This window comes from Ranitomeya variabilis, chromosome 5 (assembly GCF_051348905.1).
Source record: "Ranitomeya variabilis isolate aRanVar5 chromosome 5, aRanVar5.hap1, whole genome shotgun sequence".
NCBI classification, from domain to species: Eukaryota; Metazoa; Chordata; class Amphibia; order Anura; family Dendrobatidae; genus Ranitomeya; species Ranitomeya variabilis.
The window spans coordinates 290,022,865-290,039,658 of record NC_135236.1 but is presented as its reverse complement, the minus strand read 5'-3'; the positions used below and the strand labels follow the sequence as shown (position 1 = coordinate 290,039,658).

Below are 16,794 nucleotides of genomic sequence, written 5' to 3'. Positions count from 1 at the left end.
CACATCATACTACAGATATCACACACACATCAGTTATCACACACACTACAGATATCACACACACTACAGATATCACACACACTACAGATATCACACACACTACAGATATCACACACACTACAGATATCACACACACACACACATACAGATATCACACACATACTACAGATATCTCTCACACACACACACACACTACAGATATCACACACATCATATTACAGATATCACACACACACTACAAATATCACACACACACTACAGATATCACACACACACACACAGACATACTACAGATATCACACACACATCATACTACAGATATCACACACACACATACTACAGTTATCACACACACACTACAGATATCACACACACACATACTACAGATATCACACACACCAGAGATACCAGCTCATATACACAACTCACAATCTCCTCTCTGGTACAGGGGTGGCTGATGTAAACCGGCTGCAGCTCCTCAGCTTCTCCTGACTAAAGCGGCTCTGTCCCGCACCTCCCCCCTGCTCTCGCCTTCTGTCCCGGGGTTATTTTGGCTTTCTCTTAAATACGATCTCATTCAGACGTACATGAGATGTATGAGGGGGGAAAAATACAGACTGAGAAGCTGTCTCATCGTGATGACTGGAGCTGCTTCCTGTCTCTCACGTGCCCCGGCTGCCCCCTTCCCCTAGATACGCCTCGGACTGTTGCCGTGCAGGAGGAATCTCCTGCACTGCAACATGGTGTTGGGTGCCAGCACAGCCCGCACAGTGGTCTATCCAGCACAGCCCGCACAGTGGTCTATCCAGCACAGCCCGCCCAGTGGTCTATCCAGCACAGCCCGCCCAGTGGTCTATCCAGCACAGCCCGCCCAGTGGTCTATCCAGCACAGCCCGCCCAGTGGTCTATCCAGCACAGCCCGCCCAGTGGTCTATCCAGCACAGCCCGCACAGTGGTCTATCCAGCACAGCCCGCACAGTGGTCTATCCAGCACAGCCCGCACAGTGGTCTATCCAGCACAGCCCGCACAGTGGTCTATCCAGCACAGCCCGCACAGTGGTCTATCCAGCACAGCCCGCACAGTGGTCTATCCAGCACAGCCCGCACAGTGGTCTATCCAGCACAGCCCGCACAGTGGTCTATCCAGCACAGCCCGCACAGTGGTCTATCCAGCACAGCCCGCACAGTGGTCTATCCAGCACAGCCCGCACAGTGGTCTATCCAGCACAGCCCGCATCTCTCGCCCCCCCCCCCCCACTCTCCTTACCTTTCCTCTTGCCAGCGTTGCTTCCTGCTCCGGTCTCAGGCTCGGCTGCAGTCTGCCCGGGATCGCGCACCCGCAGTGTCAGAGGCAGAGCGCGGAATGATGGGAGAGGGAGCATCTGTAGACGCTCTCTCCTCCGTCATTGCATTCAACTGTACCGGCGTCATAGACGCCGGTATAGTTGAATGCGACGGCAGGGGGGGTGAGTCGTCGGCGGCGGGGGGAGGCGGATCGAGCGGCCCATGACTGGCACCGGCTCTTCTGGCATTTGCCAGAAGTGCCCGATGGCCAGTCCGGCCCTGCTCTGACCTGCTGGCCCCGGGCCCCTGACCTGCTGGGCCCGGTTGCAATGGCGACCACTGCAACCGCGGTAGTTACGCCCCTGTCCATACTGTACAATGGCCACACATAGTGCTCCATACTGTACAATGGCCACACATAGTGCTCCATACTGTACAATGGCCACACATGATATTGCCTACAGTATAATGGCCACACATAGTTACTCCTACACATGCGGCTGAGCTCCGTACACATTGCACATGCGGCTCCCCTCCGTACACCTCTTACACACCCGGCTCCGCTCCGTACACCTTGCACACGGCTCCGCTCCGTATACCTCGTACACACACGGCTCCGCTCCGTACACCTCGTACACACCCAGCTCCGCTCCGTACACCTCATACACGCGGCTCTGCTCCGTACACCTCGTACACACCCAGCTCCGCTCCGCACACCTTGTACACACCCAGCTCCGCTCCGTACACCTTGTACACACCCAGCTCCGCTCCGTACACCTTGTACACACCCAGCTCCGCTCCGTACACCTCGTACACACACGGCTCCGCTCCGTATACCTCATACACACACGGCTCCGCTCTGCACACCTCATACACACACGGCTCCGCTCCGTACACCTCGTACACACACGGCTCCGCTCCGTACACCTCGTACACACATGCTCCGCTCTGCACACCTCATACACACACGGCTCCGCTCTGCACACCTCATACACACACGGCTCCGCTCTGCACACCTCATACACACACGGCTCCGCTCTGCACACCTCATACACACACGGCTCCGCTCTGCACACCTCATACACACACGGCTCCGCTCCGTACACCTCGTACACACACGGCTCCGCTCCGTACACCTCGTACACACATGCTCCGCTCTGCACACCTCATACACACACGGCTCCGCTCTGCACACCTCATACACACACGGCTCCGCTCTGCACACCTCATACACACACGGCTCCGCTCCATACACCTCGTACACACACGGCTCCGCTCCGTACACCTCGTACACACATGCTCCGCTCTGCACACCTCATACACACACGGCTCCGCTCTGCACACCTCATACACACACGGCTCCGCTCTGCACACCTCATACACACACGGCTCCGCTCTGCACACCTCATACACACACGGCTCCGCTCCATACACCTCGTACACACACGGCTCCGCTCCGTACATCTCGTACACACATGCTCCGCTCCGTACACCTCGTACACACCCAGCTCCGCTCCGTACACCTTGTACACACCCAGCTCCGCTCCGTACACCTCGTACACACACGGCTCCGCTCCGTACACCTCGTACACACACGGCTCCGCTCCGTACACCTCGTACACACACGGCTCCGCTCCGTACACCTCGTACACACACGGCTCCGCTCCGTACACCTCGTACACACCCGGCTCCGCTCCGTACACCTTGTACACACCCGGCTCCGCTCCGTACACCTCATACACACATGGCTCCGCTCCGTACACCTCATACACACATGGCTCCGCTCCGTACACCTCATACACACACGGCTCCGCTCTGTACACCTCATACAAACACGGCTCCGCTCCGTACACCTCATACACACACGGCTCCGCTCCGTACACCTCATACACACACGGCTCCGCTCCGTACACCTCATACACACACGGCTCCGCTCTGTACACCTCATACACACACGGCTCCGCTCCGTACACCTCATACACACCCAGCTCTGCCTTGTACACCTCATACACACACGGCTCCGCTCCGTACACCTCATACACACCCAGCTCTGCCTTGTACACCTCATACACACCCGGCTCCGCTCCGTACACCTCATACACACCCAGCTCCGCTCTGTACACCTCATACACACACGGCTCCGCTCCGTACACCTCATACACACCCAGCTCCGCTCTGTACACCTCATACACACACGGCTCCGCTCCGTACACCTCATACACACCCAGCTCCGCTCTGTACACCTCATACACACACGGCTCCGCTCCGTACACCTCATACACACACAGCTCCGCTCTGTACACCTCATACACACACTGCTCTGCTACATCCACACAAACCCATCCTGACCTCACACAAAAGCTTACCCTCCTCCAGCAAGATGACGACCAGCACTGCACTACTGTCCTGCACTACACGGAAGCCTTTGATCATGTGACTCCGACTCCTCCCCTCCTGTGACCTCATCACAGGTCCTGCGTGCACAGAGCAGCTGCAGCCATAGTTGTGGACGGTGTGCGGCTCTCTGGGGTGGAGGGGCTCTGCTGCAGGACAAGTGCAGTCCCACCCGTGATCGCGCGTGCACTGAGAGAGTGCACGCGCACTAGGGCCTGTAAAGAAGGTTTATTTAAAGGGCCGGCGGCCCATTTTGTAGCTCAGAGTCGGGGCCCCTAGGCACTGCGGGCCCCGTCGCAATTGCGACCCCTGCGACCGTGGTAGTTACGCCCCTGCTAGCATGCTTTCCTCTAAAATATCTTATAATTAAGAAATACATTGTGGTATTGTTTGAGTGGAGCATAGTTCCTTTGTGACATTTTTTTTCTGTTGCTTTTAATTTGAGGGCATTACCCTCAGGAGCTGTATTATCATATAAGGTCACCAGTCAGCACATATTGAGGCTGTAGAATCTCCTTCATTTTCCAAGGGAAATCAGTCAGCCAGGAAATACACAGAATGCTGATGTAGCCATTTCTTCAGAGTTTGCTGCCCTGCAAATCTAATAGATGTTGGAGGACTCTTACTGAGTGCACAAGGCGAATTACAAATGGATGCTTCGATTTGCAGATGGTTTGATATGGTGTTCACATCCGTATGTTAAGAAGATATTCTAAACTAAATAATGTGTCAGGTTCCTAACAGTGCGTATTTATATATTATATATGTATGTATTCACATAGATTTGAATTATTCTTTTATTAAAGGGAACTTGACCTGACCAATTATCTTAATTATTTTTTAAATTGCCAATTTGTTTTTTTATGTAAAATAGGTATTTAAACTAAAAAAATGAAAATGTTGCAATTTTCACACAGGCTACTGTTTGTTTGTTTGTTTGTTTTTAGACTCCTAGTTATAGAGATTTTTCCACAAAGTTAATATTAAAGTTGATTTTAATCAATAGATCTTAGAATAATAATAATTTCCATAATTGGATGTGTTTAAATAAAATGTCCCTGTGCTGAGATAATCTTATATATGTGCCCTGCTGTGTACTGTGTAATGGCTGTGTCTGACCGTGCAGGAACATGGTCTGATCATACCGCAGCTCCTGGGCAGGGGGTTATACACAAACGAGTACACAGACATTACAGCACGGGATCACAGCTGATTCTTTTTGTGAGCATTTTCCTGGCTGTTTATAAAAATGTTTTACATCAAAGAAAGAATTGTTTGAGATCCCATGCTGTAATGTCTGTATACTTTTTTTTACTTCCTCCCCAGCCCAGGAGCTGTGGTATAGTCAGACCATATCTCTGTACTGTCACACAGCCATTACACAGCACATAGCAGGGGCAGGTTTATAAGATTATCTCAGCACTGGAACTTTATTTTTTAATACACATCCGATTGTGGAAATTCCACTAATTCAAAACTGCTGTCAGGTAGTTTATTAACCCTTCAGGTGCTTTTCAGGAATTAATGAAAAGTGGCATAACAGGAATGAAGAAATGTATTTTTACCACATAAATGTCGCTAACTTCTGAACAGGTTACTATATCTGGCAAACTCAAAGGCCGTTATTTAGCCTTGAATTGTCATGGCAAACATCACAATCATAATTTCAGAATGATGATGGGGTTAAAGAGGGAACCCCCACACTCTGGTAACCATGTAGATGTAGTCACTATTAACAGCAGCATATAAGGGGTTAAATGGCCATGGTCAGTGCCAAAACTGATCATTGTTGATGCAGCAAGTTGTCAGCTATAGTGTACAGCCCACAGCTTATGGATTGTCATCTCTCTGGGGATGTCATTCTCTTATGTCTCAGGTCAGTAAGAAGATATATTGGTGGTCTTTAAGGGGTTAATGCATGCAACATGTATGACTCCTTTGGGGATGGTGGTGGTGTGGAGGGTTATTGAACGTAAATTTGGATATTCAGTGATTTTCTTTCTGTCGTTTTCTTATAATGCAGTTCACTTCCAAAAGATTCCCCGCTTCCCGTTCTTGATGTCACAAATTTGTCTACTCCACGCAAGTTCTTAGATATTTCTCAGTTTGGCTCTCCAGGCTGCTCCACTGGTAGGATATTGTGATGGTTATTGTGCTCGCTTTCTTATGTCGTATGTACTGACTGCTGAAATCGTCTGAAGCATTAAATGAAAACTCCAATGAGACTGAATTTTCGGTTTACATTTGTTTTTTAGGGTGTTCTTCATATTGATTTAGCTCAATACTTTGTATCTCTGCTATTTGCTCTTTAAATGAGTATTTCCATCTCCAAGATCCTATCCAAATATGTAGTAGGTGTAGTAAGAATAATATTAGCAAATACCTCCAATTAGAAATATAGTACCTTTTTTCTGATTTGCTATGTCTATTTCCTCATGCGCAGGCATTGCAGGATCTTAAGTATCCATGGTTACGACCACTGATATGGTGAAGGTTAGTTAGCTATTTGCTAGAGGTCATCAACATGGATGCCTAAGGTCTTACAATGCCTACACATGAGGAAAGACATAGCGAAAGACCTTAGGTATCCATGTTGATGCGCACTAGCAAATAGCTAACTAACCATCATTTTATCAGTGGTCGTAACCATGGATACTTAAGATCCTGCAATGCCTGCGCATGGGGAAATTGGCATAGTGAATCAGAACAACTATACTACATTTCTAATTGGAGGTATTTGCTAATATTATTATTATTACACCTACTACATATTGGGATAGGATCTTAGAGATGGGAATATCCCTTTATATGGGTCGTCCTCATTCTCTTGTTAGTTCAGCTTTCCTCACACACTGACCAGCACTTCTGTGTATACAATTGCTTTTGGTGGAGGAACATGTGACCAGACCGGTCCATTAGCCTCCTCCAATAGAAAAGTGGCTTTCTCATGTGAGGCGTTATACAATGTGAGCAGGCTGATGGACTGGTCTGTTCACATGTTCCTCCACCAGCAGCCATTGTTTTGACAGAAGTGCTGGTCAGTATTGTGAGGAAAGTTACAGTAAGGCTTACTAAAAAACTAATACCATAAAACATTAAAGTTTATTTCAAATTAAAATTAAAAACCAAACCAAACTCAGAATCAATAATGTAACACCAGGTCACTGAGTCACTGATTGTGAGGCATAGTGCAATGGTGCTTACTTGGTATAGATTTATGATCAATTCGCTGTTAAAAGGCATGCTGCAATATTTATTTTCCAGGACGTCCCCCTGACAGCACCCTGGAGGACGTCGTCCTCCTCCTTGCAGGGACAGGAAAAACACACGAGAGGTTAAAAGGTCCCACTCCGCCCCCTTTTCTTCAGTGTTTTTCCTGTCCCTGCATGGAGGGACACATGAGAGTTGTGCAGCGTGCGAAGGCTTACCGAAGACCGAAGGGTTCAGGGGGATCGTGCGGCTGGTCCAATATCCTTCCCCCTGTCAAGTGGCCCAGGGCAGAAACTTCCTAGTGGGGAACCCCTCTGCCCCAGAGACCAGTCGAGCGGACGGGCTCCTGGTAGAGCCGCTTCCTCCCGGTGGGGGGCTCTCGGCTCTGGCGCCAGGCAGGAGAAGAGGCGCCCGGAACTATGTGTTCCATACAGGAACACGGAGGAGTCGGCGGTCAGCAGCCACTCCCGGGACCGAGCGTCATTTCCGGTGACGTCAGCGGGCCCCAGCTTGCGTTCCACATCGTGGAACGCGGAAGTAGGTGTACAATAACCGAGCGTCACTTCCGGTGACGTCAGCGGCGTATCCTGTCCGGCGTTCCACAGCGTGGTATACGGACATAGTAAGGGGTAAAAAGCGAGTGGCGCTCAGGCTTCTGAGGGTCCGCATGTGAACAGGACTCGCGGTCTAACGTTCAGCGTCGCTGGTTGGCACAGTGTGTGTGTATTGAAACAAGTGTCTAAATGCAGGAGACGAAAGAGGATATGGAATTCAGGAGTGAGGATGCCGGGGTAAGTGCGCATAGCGCAGAGGCTCCTGCACACACATTTAGACACTAATCCCAGCCCTATTATACCTATTGTTGTATTATTAGGATAAGGATATTCCACAGACACCCCTCCCAACGGCTAAAAAGCCAGGCAAGGACTTGGCAAAGAGTAACCGTTGATCCATGTCACTTAAAGCTTCCAGAGGCGTACAAAAATCACTCTGCAGCTCATGTATTTCTAAGGTTGTAAGGTCAGGTTCACAGTGCGTTAACAGCAGCCCGTTCAACACATGCGTTAACGGGCTGCTGTTAACGCAAGTTCCGATTTGATATAGCGCTAGCGCAGATAGAGCTAGCAGTGACGGACCCGGAAATGCTGCAGCCCGCGTCCGAGGGTCCGTCACTCAATGACGGCACATCTCTAGTGCACGCCCATTGTGGGCGTGCGCTAGTGATGCGTCCGACATAGGGCGTTAACGGACTGCGTTACACCGCGTTATGCCGTGGTGTAACGTAATCCATCTAACGGACGCCATAGACGCAATGTGAACCTGGCCTAAGGGAAGAGCAACCAACATTCTTGTCTGAGATGAGGAGTTTAATCCGGGAGGAAGTGCAAGCCTCCTTGGCTACCATATCACAACAGCACCATTCCAGTCCAGGTCCGGGCCGTAAGAAGCCCAGATGGGTCCCAGAACAGAGAGATCTTGATATATCTTCAAATGAAGAATCAGACCTTAAAAGCTCAGACCAGGAAGAAGGAGAGCTCTCACTAGAAGAGCAGGATCAAGGAAGGAAATCTCTCTTCCCAGTGGAAGATACGGAAGATCTAGTACAGGCTGTGAGAAATACTATGCAGATAAAGGACGAGCCACGTACAAAGTCCAGACAGGATCTAATGTTTGGAGGTCTTACATCTCAGAGACAGACGGTGTTCCCTGTAAGCGAACATATCCGGCTGATGATATTGCAGGAATGGAAAGAAGCAGAACGTAGACTAGTGATGTCTCAGGAATTTAAGGGTCGTCTTCCAGTTGACCCAGATGATATCAAGACATGGGAAGAAATCCCTAAAGTCGACGTACCTGTGGCCAAAGTTACAAAAAAGATATCCATTCCTTTTGAGGACTCTTAAAGCCTCAGAGATGCCATGGATCACAAGGCAGATATTTTCCTACGTCAAGCTTGGGAAACGTCAGCAGCCCTGATACGGACTAATATAGCGGCTACTTCGGTGGCCAGATCCATGTTCTTATGGATGGGGCAATTAGAAGAACATTTAGTTAATAAGACCCCAAGGGCTGAAATAATTTCTTCCCTTCCCATTATAAAATCCGCCACGGCATTCTTGGCTGATACTTCAGCCGAATCAGTGAGATTTGCGGCTAGAAGTAGTTCCTTGTCTAATGCAACCCATAGAGCAATATGGCTTAAATCATGGTCGGGTGATAACGCCTCTAAAAATAAATTATGTGCCATTCCCTTTGCAGGATCTAGGGTGTTTGGACAGGCGTTAGATGACATCTAAGGGTACCGTCACACAGTACCATTTTGATCGCTACGACGGCACGATCCGTGACGTCGCAGCGATCGTATGAATATCGCTCCAGCGTCGTAGACTGCGGTCACACGTTGCAATCACGGCGCTGGAGCGATGCCGAAGTCCCCGGTAACCAGGGTAAACATCGGGTAACTAAGCGCAGGGCCGCGCTTAGTAATCCGATGTTTACCCTGGTTACCAGCGTAAACGTAAAAAAACAAACATACTCACCCGTCGGTGTCCTTAAGGTCCCTTGCCGTCTGCTTCCTGCTCTGAGTGCAGCCGTACAGTGAGCAGAGCGCAGCACCGCTGTGATCTGCTCTCACTTTCCGGCCGGCACTCAGAGCAGGAAGCAGACGGCAAGGGACCTGAAGGACACCGACGGGTGAGTATGCACGGTTTGTTTTTTTACGTTTACGCTTGTAACCAGGGTAAACATCGGGTTACTAAGCGCGGCCCTGCGCTTAGTTACCCGATGTTTACCCTGGTTACAAGCGAAGACATCGCTGGATCGCTGTCACACACAACGATCCAGCGATGTCAGCGGGTGATCAAGCGACAAAAGAAAGTTCCAAACGATGTGCTACGACGTACGATTCTCAGCAGGGTGTCTGATCGCAGTAGCGTGTCAGACACTGCGATATCGTAACGATATCGCTAGAACGTCACGAATCGTACCGTCGTAGCGATGGAAATTTCAATGTGTGACGGTACCCTTAGAGTTTGCGTCTGATAGTAAAAAAGGGTTTCCTGAGGATAAACCTAAGAGATTTCAGCCCTTTCGTAAAAGGCCACCACCTCGCAAACAACCTGACTATAGAGAGCAGTGGAGATCCAACAGAGGTACCTATAAAGGTTCCTATGCCCAGAACAGAAGGGGAAAAAATTTCCATTTTGGATCAAGCTCTAGATCTAGAAGACAATGACGCCATAGGTATAGGGGGCAGGCTCAGTCTTTTTCTAAACAACTGGAGTCAGATAACAAAAAACGAATTTGTACTAAATATAATATCAGAGGGCTACAGAATAGAGCTTATATCTACCCCGCCCCAAAGGTGTATCTCACCGACAACCGTGGCAGCCGATTCTCCAATGTTCTCAGACCTTCAGGAACTTTTCAGCTCCAAGGTTATAGTTCGGGTCCCCTCATCAGAAATAGGCAGAGGTCACTACTCTTTCCTATTCTCAATCCCGAAACCGTCAGGGGAAACACGCACAATCATAAATTTAAAACCGTTAAACTTTTGGGTCAAATACAAAAGGTTCAGGATGGAATCCATAAGATCAACCATCCACCTCATAGACAAAAATTCAGTAATGTGCACGGTCAACCTGAAGAGTGCGTATTATCAGGTTCCAATCCATCCAACTTCTCAGGAACTTCTGAGGTTCTCGGTAAGTCTGCCGGACCAAACCTGCCACCTCCAATTTTAATGCCTCCCGTTCGGCTTGGCCTCAGCTCCAAGAATATTTACGAAGTTGATCGCAGAGGTAGTTGCATATCTAAGAAACCAAGGAATTACAATAATTCCTTATTTGGACGATTTTCTACTGGTAGCCCGATCAGAAAGAACTTTACTCCCACACAGAGATCGAACCATTGCGGTGTTGTAACACCTTGGCTGGGTCGTAAATCGAAAAAAGTCACACCTGAAGCCTGAATCTCGGAAAGTATTCCTTGGAGTGCTTCTGGACTCTACCTGCAGACAGTCCTTTCTACCAAGAGAAAAGCAGGAATCAATAAGAAAGATGATCACAGAATTCCTGAAACATCGGGTTACCATAAGATTAGCCATGAAGATCTTAGGAATAATGACAGCCTGTATCACCTGTGTCAGGTGAGACCAAGCCCACTCAAGACTATTACAAAGACAGGTTCTCGGTATGGGATCGGTGCCAGATGTCTCTGGACAGACCAATACATCTATCAAGAGCAGTGAAAAGACCATTACGATGGTGGATACAACCCGGCAACCTAAGGACAGGAGTTCCATGGATCCCGATCCCTTGTGTAGTAATCACCACGGACGCCAGTCAGTGGGGATGGGGAGCACACCTAGAAGGAAGGTTTTTTTAGGGCTGGTGGCCCAAAGACATCAGCCACAAGTCATCAAACTTCAGAGAACTTTATGCAGTTTGGGAGACCCTGAGAAGAAACCGTTCTCGGCTAAAGAACAAGCATGTGAAGATTTTAAAGGACAACATGACAGCAGTGTCAGTCTTGAGACACCAAGGAGGTCCCAAACACAAAGCACTACAAGATCTGGCACAAAAGATATTTGTCTGGGCAGAGAACACAGTTCTTTCAATTACAGCAGTGCACTTAGAAGGGTCGCAAAATATTCTGGATGACTACCTAAGCAGGAGAAAGGTTTGTCCAACAGAGTGTGAACTAAACCAAGAAACTTTCAAAATATTGTCCCACCGTTGGGGAACTCCCAGAATAGATTTATTTGCCACAAGAAAAATTCGAAGGTGCCCAGATTCTATTCTCTCAATCCTTCAGACATGCCAGAAGCAGTCGACGCCTTAAGCCAGACTTGGGACAAACCACTCTCCTATGCGTTTCCTCCGTTGGCACTCATTCCAGTGGTTCTCAGGAAAATCCAGGAAGACCAGGCAACAGTGCTGTTGATTGTGCCATTCTGGCCAAGGAGAAGCTGGTTCCCGTTGCTGGGGTCCATGACTGCAGAGAACCCAATCAAGCTTCCTCTATGGAAAGACATCATCTATCAGGGTCCGGTCTTGCACCAAAACCCGGGAAGATTACATCTGTCAGCATGGATCCTGAAAGGGACATCTTGAAAGCTCGGGGTTTATCAGATAAAGTCATTTCAACCATTCAAGCTAGTAGAAAATCAGTAACTTTGGCGATCTACTACAAGATCTGGAAGAAATTTTGTATGGAGGGTGGCAAGTCGGCTGTGTTGCCAGAGACCCCGGATGTCCCCAGAGTTCTGGATTTTCTTTAGTCTGAGTTCAACATGGGTCTTTGGCCTAGTACCCTTAAGGTACAGATTTCGGCCCTCAGCACTTTCTTAGATTATCCTTTGGCATCCCACCCATGGATAATTAGGTTTGTTAAAGCCATTTAGAGATTGCGTCCCACCTTTAGGCAGTTAACCCCCTCTTAGAACTTAAACTTGGTCCTCAGGGCTCTGTGTAAAGAACCTTATGCCCTAACTGAAAACATGCCTTTCTAGTAGCAATTACGACAGCTAAAAGAGTGTGAGAAATTCAGGCTTTATCTATTAGGGATCCCTATCTTCAGATTCGCGATGATCACATAATCTTAAAATTAGACCCATCTTTTATCCCAAAAATTGCATCAGTTCAAAACCGGAACCAAGAAATAATTTTACCCTCCTTTTGCGAAAACTCCTCCAATGCAAAAGAGCAATCTTTACACTCACTGGATGTCAGACAAGCAGTGTTAGACTATCTAGAGGCCACTAGTACCTGGAGAAGGGACCCTAACCTATTTATCCTGTTTGGGGGAAACATAGGGGTATAAAAGCTTCCAAAACTTCTATAGCTAGATGGATCACAGCTGTAATTGCTAAAGCCTATTCATCAGAAGGGGTAGACTGCCCAGTGGGAATAAAAGCTCATTCTACTAGGGCTATTTCAGCATCATGGGCTGAACGAACAGGGGCATCCTTAGAACAATATGTAAGGCCGCAACCTGGGCCAGGGTGAATACATTTTGTAAACATTATAAACTTGACCTGTTAGCAGCCCAGCAAACATCATTCGGGAGAAAACTTCTCCAAACAGTAGTCCCGCCCTAGAGGAATTTTCTTTGGTATTCTCCAGGGTGCTGTCAGGGGGACGTCCTGGAAAATGGGTATTCGACCTACCGGTAATTCGGTTTCCAGGAGTCCATCCTGACAGCACCATTACTTCCCCCCCCATGTATACTATTTTCATATGCTGTAATATGATTTGGTTAATTAAAAGAATTCAGATTTGCATCTATCCATGGTGTGGTACTTGTCAAAACACTGAAGGAAAGGGGGCGGAGTGGGACCTTTTAACCTCTCGTGTGTTTTTCCTGTCCCTGCAAGGAGGAGGAGGACGTCCTCCAGGGTGCTGTCAGGATGGACTCCTGGAAACCGAATTACCGGTAGGTCTAATACCCGTTTTCATGGATATGCTGAGATCGGGCATGCTGAGGGTATGTTGCAACATTATTCCATTTTGGACAGGCTTTAATAGGGTTGCAATTATATAGGCATGTTTATAAAAAAGGAAAAATCTCCAATTGATTGTATTTTTCTGCTGGGGCTCATAATTTGAGACCCCATTGGGACAACTATTTTTATGCATGTTGCACTATGACTCCCTTTACAGCTTGTTTAAGCTATAATCTGGAAATCCCCAAGAGTGTTAGTTATCCTACATGTGACAGTGGGGGTTGTTGGTGGCCTAAGGTTGGCTATTCATTATTGAATGATGGTACTATATAGCCCCCTGGTATCCTAGTTATGTTTATATTAGGGGAACTGTAGGGTTACCAGGGTCAGCCGCCGAGGAGCAGGGGCGCCACATTGCGTCCAAGAAGGTGCCAACCTCCTTTGGTAAGTAGGGATCATTCCAGGGACTCATTAGGGTGAATTTTAGTTTCCTCAAATTTACCCTAGAGGATAAGATTGTTTTGCACCAGACATAATTTTTTGTGGTGGCAGTTATTGTTTAGAAATCCTTGTTTTTTTGCTACACTGTATGAGTATTGTATGTCCTTTTGTACGGTTGTATTTCGGTAGGGGTATTATCCGGTAACTCCACTTTATAATAAGGGATTTCTAGGGACAGAAGGGCGAGCCACCGAGGAGCAGGGGCGCCATATTGCGTTCAAGAGGGTGCCAACCTCTGCAGGCAGGTAGGGGTGAATAGGGATAAGTAGGTATACCCATACCCTAGCCTGCCTTATGACCTGGTCTGTTAATAGTGGGTCAAAAGTAATCAGTGACCTGGTGTTACATTATCGATTCTGAGTTTGGTTTGGTTTTTAATTTTAATTGGAAATAAACTTTAATGTTTTATGGTATTACGGTAGTTTTTTTTTAGAAAGCTACAGTAAAAAGAGAAAATGGATGACCCCTTTAATGCAGCTTGTCATGATATATGCTGATCCAAAACCGTATAAAGTTACATAGTAACCTATGTTATGTGTTAAACAAGCAATACTCCCATCAAAATTTGTATCCTCCTAATATATTGCACTCCTCATATTATATAGGACTGTGTTGCCCTTCTACTCACTTCAATGGGAATTTGTCATCTAGTTTAACAGGCGGATTTCAGACATTTAGTCTGGCATCTGGTGACTAATGTATAGTGGTTATAAAGCAGTATCCAGTTAGTGGCTGATTTATTTGGACCTATGAATGTATCTCTTAACTTGATGATGTTTTTTTTTTTACAGTTAAAGACCTGAGCCTTCAAGAAATCAAAGAAGATCCTGATTCGGATCCTGAGGAGAACAGCATAGTATTTATGGGAGTTCTTATTAAAGGTCTAGCAAAGCTGAAAAAGATCCCAGAGACTGTGAAAGCCATAAAAGAGCGCCTTGAAAATGAGCTAAAGCAGATTGTAAAGCGTTCTACAACTCAGGTGGCTGACAGCGGCTATCAGCGAGGAGAAACTGTGACTCAGGAAAACCAACCACGGTAAGATGTGTACTGCAAACTTACTGAACAATCCGCTCAAGAGTCATCAGTGTTCTACATATACTGCATCCCATCCCTGCAGTAAGAAAACCTCACATTCTGCTGGGAAAAAGTAACATAACATTGAGATTAAAAGTCAGGAGATTACAGATGGCATTTGGTGTGTTACAAAGTGGCAAAACTTCTAGAAACATGCCCATATTTTTATGCAACTTCATGGTGAGGCAAAAACATGTCTGTTACTTACCGGTAATGTGTTTATTCGGAACTCATGACCGCACCAACGAGAGAGGGGATCCGCCCTTCAAGGACAGGAAACCTTGAAGATGCGTCTCTCTCCGCATCACACAAACAACCCACCAACCAGAAGATGATCATCTTGGTAATGGGAGGGAATATAAGGGTGCTGTCATGGGTTCTGAAAAGCACATTACCGGTAAGTAATATCCATGTTTTTCGGTCACCCATGACAGCATCAATGAGAGAATTACAAAAAATTAGTCATATATTAGAGAGGGACCACAGCCTGTAGAACCCTTCTCCCATATGTGAGATCAGAGGAGGCAGATAGATTTAGTCTACAGTGGTTATAAAAGGTAGAAGGTTACGACCAAGTTGCTGTCAGCAGATGTATTCGATGTACATGTCCGTTCTTTCTGCCCAGGTTGCTGTCATCGCTTTAGTAGTCTGGGCTTTCATCTCTCCAGTAGCTGCTCTGCCTGCCCCTGCATAGGCCATCTTATTTAAGTTCACACTGGCATTTTTGCTGTGGTTTTTGCTGCGTTTTTTAATGCTAATTTTCTGCTGCTTTTCACAGTACCAGCAAAGCCTATGATATTTCAGAAATCTCATGCACACACATTGATTTTTTTTGTTATCAGTATTTTGTGCTTTGCATGTTTTTTGGCCATAGAGCATGTCACTTCTTTCAGCGTTTTTTCAGTATTTTTTGCCAATTGAAAGCAATGGGTGATGAATAAAATGCTAACAAAATGAAAAAAAGCAAGTACAGCAGTATATGAGACACATTTATTATTGTGATTTTTCCAGGTTTACCATCTTATCTTGGTCACCTGAGATGGCAGTTTGGAATAGTACAGTTGAATTAAATTAGTGATGCTTACAAAGTAAACATTGGTCAACAAAGGTGTGAATTTGAACCATGCCTGTGGTTGACCAAGGTGTGTGAGCAGCTAAATGGCATACCAAAGTGTGAAAGTTAAACAGTGTCCTACAAGCTCAATGCACTGCCAGTGTGTTTGGTAAATTATTCCACACAAATTCACCTCCCTCAGCTGTTACATTTGTATGTTTAGTTTTTCATGAACATATGTCTTGTATTGGTAACCTGTGTTCATGCTTCTGTGGTAGAAGCAAACCAGAACTTTGGGATCCTGAAAAATGCACCAAAACATGCGTTTTTGACACTGCTTATTCTCTGCCAACAGTGGCAGGTGTTTGCTGCGGAAAAAAAATGCAAAAACGCCTAGTGTGAACTTAGCCTTAATGGCCTCTCTTGTGCACCTTGATAGGGTAACTTTTGAAACTCTTGTTCCTTGCCTAGGCCCCTAGAAGGAGATGAATAGAGCCCTATACTTCCTCCAAGACTTCATAGATGTTAAATACTGTAGAAGACATCTCCTAACATTTAAGGTGTGAAATTTTTCCTCTTTACTATTTTTGGGTCAGGACAGAAGGAATGTAGAGCTATCTCCTGTGACCTATGAAATTTGGATACAACCTTAGGTGAATAAAAGTCGTGTCAGGGTAACCTTGAGACCCATCTTCCAATAACGGGGTGAAGGGGTGGTCTGAAGATAGAGCCTATATGTCACTTACACTAAGGACTGATGTTAAGGCTACCAGCAGTATTGTTTTCAAGGTGACTATTTTTATGGGCCCTGAACTTAGGGGCTCAAAAGGCG

The 16,794-nt window shown here is 46.9% G+C and overlaps 1 protein-coding gene across 2 annotated transcripts in view; it reads left to right on the top strand.

The window, feature by feature from the left end:
* Positions 1 to 16,794, top strand: part of EXOC4 (exocyst complex component 4) — a 605,068-nt gene that overhangs the window by 82,210 nt on the left and 506,064 nt on the right. For both annotated transcript variants that reach the window (XR_013215715.1, XM_077264444.1), the window contains exons 5-6: positions 5,702 to 5,808; positions 14,626 to 14,869. Coding sequence is in view for 1 of the 2 variants with exons in the window: in XM_077264444.1 (XP_077120559.1) it covers positions 5,702 to 5,808; positions 14,626 to 14,869 (351 nt within the window). In the remaining variant the exon portion in view is untranslated. The remainder of the gene's footprint in view (positions 1 to 5,701; positions 5,809 to 14,625; positions 14,870 to 16,794) is intronic.